We start from the raw sequence: 6,816 nt of genomic DNA, 5'->3' as shown, positions 1-6,816 counted from the left end.
CCTCCTCCTCCTCCTCCTCCGTCATCGTCTTCTTCTTCTTCTCTTCTCTTCTCTGCTTCTGCTTTTTCTTTCCTTCCTTTCCTTCTTCCCTCCCTCCCTCCCTCCCTTCCTCCTTCCTTCCTTCCTTCCTTCCTTCCTTCCTTCCTTCCTTCCTTCTTTCCTTCCCTTCTTTCTTTGTTGGTTATGAGGCTTGAATTTAAGGCCTAGGCACTGTCTCTGAGATTTTTCTTTGCTCAAAGCTAGTGCTCTACCACTTTGAGCCACAGTGCCACTTCTGGTTTTCTGGTGGTTAGTTGGAGCTAAGAGTCTCATGGACTTTCCTGCCCAGGCTGGCTTTGAACCGCAATCCTCAGATCTCAGGCTCCTCTCAGCTAGGATTACAGGGATGAACCACAGGTGCCCAGTTTCACCTTTATATTTAATAGGTGCAAACACTCCTTGCTGTCTCATGGAGGAGTAAGAAAGCCCCTTCCTTTCTCAGGCCTTGTCCCCTAGAACGTTCTAAGCACACATTGAGAAGAGGCTTTTGTTTGCATTTGCTCATGGGTGGGAGTTTGGAGCAGGTGGTGACAATTGAGTCCTTTGAGAACATCCATGTTGTCTCTCTGTTGCAGGTGCCCCTCTTCCTCCCCCACCAGAGCTTCTTCCCAAGATGTCCTACGAGCCAGTGATGCCCTCTTTCTACTTGTCACTATGGGATGCCCTTAAATACATGGGGGAGGTGAGTGCCCTGGGCAGGGAGAGAGGGCAGGCAATGGGAGGGCAGCCCAGAAACTCTTCAGATGGGATGCTGGGAAGGACAGAGCTTCTCTGGATGACTCTAAGGTCTGTTCTCTCACCTGAGAACTCAGATTCAAGGGAATAAGCTGGTGCTGGAACACCAGGTAGGAGGGGAAAGAAGAACTTGGACATGATGGAGACATTCTCTTCCAGCCTCAGACTCACGTTCTTTCTCCTTATTCTCCCTTGTGGAAGAGGAGGTCGCCTCTGGCGGCTCACTTGGGATACTATGATGCAGAAATACTGCCATGCAGAAATGACAGCAGGTTCAGGAGACTAGTACACTGCACAGTTCCCTTTTCTAATGGCAGTCCCTCTTTCTGGTCCTCATTCCTGTAACTCTGGAAAGCCATAGGTTTAATGCCATGAGAAGTTAGAAAGATGAGAGCTCTACCTGCCTACTGCCTCCCTTCCCCCATATCCCTCCGGGGCAGGACTCTCTGGCTTCCAGGTAACAGGATGAGGGTTAAGGCAGCAGCCTGGCCTTTGGGCCTCCCTGTGTCTTTGGTGTGTAGCCAATCAAGTCTGAAAACCCGATCAACATGGAGAACCTGCCAGTAAATGATGGGAATGGACAGGCCTTTGGGTACATTCTGTATGAGACCACCATCACCACATCCGGTATCCTCAGCGGTGTTGCGTATGATCGGGGGCAGGTAAGAATATCTTTTCTTGTTGCTGGAGCTGTCTAGTGAACAGGTCCTATAGTATGCACTTCATTCTCTCAGCTCTTAGGCTTGGTTGTTGCCAGTATGTAAAATTACCCCTATTTGTCAGCTGTGTAATTTTGTTTTCAGCTGTGGTCACAGTATTTGTTTTTCTCTATACCTTCCAAGCCTCCTTCTAGGCACACGCACAGGGTGATGCTTGTGTTGTTGCCTATGAGGGGTCTCTCTCTTCCTCCCTCCTGTTGATCATGTGCATTCCTCTCTGCTCATTTTGGCAGGTATTTGTGAACACAGTGTCTGTTGGCTTCTTGGACTATAAAACGACGAAGATTACTATCCCCTTGATCCAGGTTTGTTATCTCAGGAAGGTGGGTGTTGGCTAGCCCAAGCTGTTTCCAAGAAAGTTTGGTGGGAGTCAAAGAGGAAGATCTGGAAGACAGGAAATTCCTTAACCACAAGCTGCAGATGGAGAGAGATGAGTATGGCTTTCTGACCAGCCTGGACTCTCCTGTCCTCAGAGCATAGGGAAGAACTGAGAGCCACAAACAGAGTCCCAGGTGCACCAGTGACCTCATGCCTGGACTAGCAGGCGGTCATTATTGGCCACTATATTCTTGGCAGGGTTACACCGTGCTGAGGATCTTGGTGGAGAATCGTGGGCGAGTCAATTATGGAAATAATATTGATGACCAGCGCAAAGGTAGGTCCTCTCATAAACCAAGAGAAATGCTGCCAATGCCCCTCACAGATATGACCATCCCTTCAGCACTTATCAGACCATGTTGAGGGAGCTGGGTCACAGAGGTCCATTGCAGAAGGCTTGAGTCATGGAAGCCCGTAGCAAGAGACCCACTGCAGGGAGCTGGTCATGGAGACCCTGGGGGGAGCTGGGTTAGGGAGGCCATGGCAGGGTTACAGAGACTGGATAAACCTATATGTGAGGCCAGGTGAGGCCAATACTGTATGCATGTCCATCTGTAGGAGAGGAATCCACAGGAACCATGAACTGGCTCTCAGTCTCCTTTGGGCTGCTATCTGCTTTTGTGGGAAGATGCCTCTGTGTGGGGTGGTGAGTGAGGAGCTAAGAATGAGATATACAGGAATCTAATGAAGGACATAGGATTCCTGCCTTCTTTGGTTCCCATGCTGATTTTTTTTTCTCTGTTCCGCTCTGAGAAGCCCATAGGCCATGTTTCTATGGTGAGGAGGAGGAAGCATACAGTCATACAGTAACAAAATGCTGTTTGTAGGCACACCCCTTTAGGTATATCCCACTTACACGCTTTAATTTTTTTCCTGGCTGTTGGATCTTTTATGCTTTAATTTAGCTCTTCCTTTCTTTTACCTATATATCTAAATGTGGTTTCAGACAAGTTATAAAACAGAACTCAGATCAAATTACTCCATACTGTAGAGAGGAAGACTGATGAACTTCCAGTTCCCTGGCAGCTGTTTGCCAGTGGCAGTGGAGGAATTTGCACTTCTCCTCCCTGACCAGTCTCTGACATCTTCTAGAGAAGCAATGTGGCTCTAAAATGGGTTTCCTCTCCAGAAGAGAGCTTCTAGAACCAACCAGGCCTACCTTCCTTTCCCAGACAGTTCTCACTGTTCTTTTCTATACTTGGTGCCTCCCTTGGCCTCCTTTCCTGGGCCCATCTCACTCCCTTTATTCTCCTGGGGCATGGAAGGACCTAACTGCCTTATCCTTGATGCCAATCTTTGCTTCTGTGGGAACTTTCCCAAGGGTGCCCCGACCCTCTGGAATCCGGTCACAGAGCTCTCCTCCAGGAACATGTGTGGGTGCACACACGCACGTGCACACCTGCTATGTAAGAAAGCGTATGCAGGGCCTGAGGACCCTATTTACTTTCCCCAGCCTCCCCAGATCCCCACCTTAGCAACTAAGCAGCTGTACCATCTGGAGTACCATGGGGGCTGCTCCAGGACCAATGTAGCTGGCTCTGTCCCCAAGGCACTGGTTTGTTGTTATTCAAATGTACACAGTTTGTAGGTATACCCATGTGGCATTGCCATTTGCTTAAATTCAAATCCTCTTAAAGTATTTCTTCAGTCTTAGGTTGTGGGGAAGATTTCTGGTTGAGTTACAAGGTCTGTTAGTTTGGGCTCCTAAGAACAGTGACTGTGAAGGTAGACTTTTGTCATCTCTTTGTCATGCAGAGATTTCTTTTTCATGCAGAGAGGGGCCAGAGGCTCTTCTCATCATGATGACATCTCTGCTGTGTCGTACTGTATACTGACTGGTACATCCATTGTTTTGTGTCAAATTCTAGGGCCTGGCAAATACTGTCTTGCTGTTTGTTATCCCTTCAGCATCTCTAGTGAGGATTTACTCTCTGTGCAGAGCCTCTCACACAAGTGCTTCAGGAGAAAACTCATTGATTTTCCCTAGAAACTTCCCAGGAACTGTCCTTGCATAGCCCTGGCCATAGATAGGTCATCTGTACTTCCTTCTCTTGCCCTGGCTTTGGTCTTGCTCATATTTCTTCTCCTCCTTCCCACAGGCTTAATTGGGAATCTCTATCTGAATAATTCTCCCTTGAAGAACTTCAGAATCTATAGCCTGGATATGAAAAAGAACTTCTTTCAGAGGTGGGTCCCTGCCCTGTGCCAGAGTGTGAGCTCATGGAGAATGTGTAGCAAAACAAGGAGGGCCTTGGCTTTCCTAGCCAGAATCCTGTAGATGTCTAAACAGATCCAGAGGCCAAAGTCACTCATCCCAGGACTGGCACTGGAATCCATGTTTTCAGATTAAGGCATGCCTTCATGCCACCTTTCTCCCATGCCTATGTGCTGGTTATGTGGTGGAGGTGTTGGGTTTGAGGGCCTTGCACATGGAGATGGTTGTGTCTTAGATACAGGCCTGGAACCATGAAGAAACCACTTCTTCCCTTTCTCAATCCTTGTCCCACTTTTAGGTTGGACATCAACAAATGGGACACTCTCCCACAAACTCCTACATACCCTGCATTCTTCTTGGGTGGCTTGTCGGTTGGCCTTTCCCCTTTGGACACGTTCCTGAAGATGGAGGTTTGTAAGGGCCCCCTTTTCCTCTCTGATTTATCTCTCTTTCCCAGGTCTCTTAGGCTAAGCCACTGTTTTTGGTCTAGCTGGAGCACTCTGTTAGTATCTGGGCCCAAAAACCTTCTTGTCCTTATGTGTCCCTATCTGACAGGGCTCTGGGGCCTCCCTAGGTTGGGAGGGAGTAAGATCAAAGCACAAGATTATCTAATGGTGCTTCTTGGGGCCCAAATTCCTACCCCTGGGGTGAGTTTGGAAGTCCTTGAGCTAGTGGGGTGGGATGCAGAGAGCACACCCTTGTTAACTTTTATGGCTGCCAAAATGTCTGCCTCTGGGAAGCTGAGTGGAGAACACATGGAATTGTGTCTGGGTCTTACTGTTGTGACTGTCTTCGATGGCTCTCATGTTAAACTAATACTCTTCCTACTCTATTTGAAGGGCTGGGAGAAGGGGGTTGTATTCATTAATGGCCAAAACCTTGGACGTTACTGGAACATTGGACCCCAGGAGACCCTCTACCTCCCAGGTGTCTGGCTGAAGAAAGGAATCAACCAGGTGGGAACACTGCCAACATCCTTCTCCTGCTGACTCTCTTACCATCCCTGCCCTCCTTGGCATCCACCTGCTTCCCTCGAGGCTTTGGTCAGGGTTGGGGGAGAGGACAGGTGCCAAACCAACCTATTCTTTCTTCTTCCTTGGTGTTGACTACTTAGTCCCTGTTTCCTTTAGCTGGGCTTCTAAACCCTTCCCTTTCAACCGTATGCCTCACAGCAACCTTATCTGGTTCCAGGACAGACCTCATAGCCCTGTCCTGCTCTCTCCTGCAGGTCATCATTTTTGAGGAGATGACGGCAGGCCCTGTGGTCCAGTCCACTGACACCCCCCACCTGGGCAGGAACCAGTACGTTCACTGAGCAGAAGTCTCCAGTCCCTCCTGCCCTGCTCTACAGAAGAGCCTCTTTAAGTAACCACTTCAGGGAGCCAAGAACTACAGCCAGCCCCCCACCTGGGTGACTGAAGAGAAAGGTGGGGTGGCCTACGATGGAGGACTTCCTCATATCTAGATGATTCTCAGTCTGGCATGATGGATCGCACCTTTTGCTGCTTCCCTGATCTTCCAGGGAGGCTGGATGGATGTCTCTGAGAGGATGGGCGTGTTTAGTCAGATCACCAAGGTGGGTAGGGAGGGAGTACCTGAGGCTCTCAGAAAAGGTGCTGAAGCTGGGTAGGTGGCACCCTGCTCTGAAAGTTGATGCCTTGCTGGCTGCATGCTGGACACAGGTAGGCTTTCCAGCAGGGTGTGGCTGTGGCTACCATAGCCTCTTTTGCTCCTGAAATTGTGCACTTGGCACTATTTGTAGAAGATAGAGAAGTGGGTGTCTCTCACCCTGGTTGACTTTACTCATTCTTCATCACACACTGGGATCCTGGAAGAAACTCCACTTGAGAAACACGTGCTTTCTCCTCATTCCCTTCTCAGTGTATCTGGTAGGAGGACAAACTGAGCTTAAGAGAAACAAAAATACTCAGGCACTTATTTTCTGAATTAGAGCATTTGCATTTGTACTCAACGAGGAGGAATACTAATTGAGGACGGATTGTGGGTACCAGAAGAAACCACTCCACATCAGTACTTTGGGAGGGAAAATCCCAGATAAGTGGTATTGGACAGATGGTGTCTATCTTAGAAGTTTAGAGTAGCCACGAGGCCTACAGGCTCAGCTCAGGCCTTGCCTGCAGCTCAATGGACTCTTTTCTTGGTGACCAAGCAACAGGGAGGAGAGCTAGCCTTCTGTCTGAATGTCCAAACTGGAGGCTCTTACTTTAGAGATTCAGTGGTTTGTCTCAGGTTTGCTGTCTTGAATGGCAATAATGCAATACAGTTCAATCAAAAGCTTATTGCCAGTGTCTCCAGTCTTGTCTGTGTTACTCTAAGCCACAGGGAGAAGGTGGCACTCAGGGTCCAGTGCCACCCTTCTAGTACCTATGGATACCCCCCCGCTGGTGTTATTATCCCTCCTAACCTCAATTCTCCTAGAAATGTCACTGCATTAGAAGTCCCTTGATGAGGAAAGGTCAAGTATGAATCTAGTCTCCTGCTAGTGGGTAGTGCTAGGATCTGCTGGGCAGCTCAGACTGCCATCTGTGAGTTTACTTATTAGTTTGGCGCAGAACATCTGATGTTCATTATCTTGAGTAATAGTCAAAGTAAAATAGCACACACCTGAGCATAGTGCCCACACAGCCAGCAAAGATGGGTTGGGGAAGAGTGGGCTGAGAGCCTCTCAGACTGGTACCTGCTTGTGGCTAAGGTCTAGATCTGTGTCAG

At 48.8% G+C, this 6,816-nt stretch overlaps 1 protein-coding gene across 1 annotated transcript in view; it reads left to right on the top strand.

Moving 5' to 3' along the window:
- The window catches only part of Glb1l2 (galactosidase, beta 1-like 2), a 51,644-nt gene extending 45,294 nt beyond the window's left edge, over positions 1–6,350 (top strand). The window contains exons 12-19 of the mRNA XM_013009583.1: positions 615–721; positions 1,296–1,436; positions 1,727–1,798; positions 2,070–2,148; positions 3,971–4,058; positions 4,385–4,496; positions 4,926–5,042; positions 5,315–6,350. Of these exons, the coding sequence (XP_012865037.1) occupies positions 615–721; positions 1,296–1,436; positions 1,727–1,798; positions 2,070–2,148; positions 3,971–4,058; positions 4,385–4,496; positions 4,926–5,042; positions 5,315–5,401 (803 nt within the window). The 3' untranslated portion in view covers positions 5,402–6,350. The remainder of the gene's footprint in view (positions 1–614; positions 722–1,295; positions 1,437–1,726; positions 1,799–2,069; positions 2,149–3,970; positions 4,059–4,384; positions 4,497–4,925; positions 5,043–5,314) is intronic.
- The last annotated feature ends 466 nt before the right edge of the window (positions 6,351–6,816 follow it).

Source organism: Dipodomys ordii, unplaced genomic scaffold (assembly GCF_000151885.1).
Source record: "Dipodomys ordii isolate 6190 unplaced genomic scaffold, Dord_2.0 Scaffold10, whole genome shotgun sequence".
Taxonomy (NCBI): domain Eukaryota; kingdom Metazoa; phylum Chordata; class Mammalia; order Rodentia; family Heteromyidae; genus Dipodomys; species Dipodomys ordii.
The sequence above is the reverse complement of the archived record's forward strand: the minus strand, read 5'-3'. Positions and strand labels throughout refer to the sequence as shown.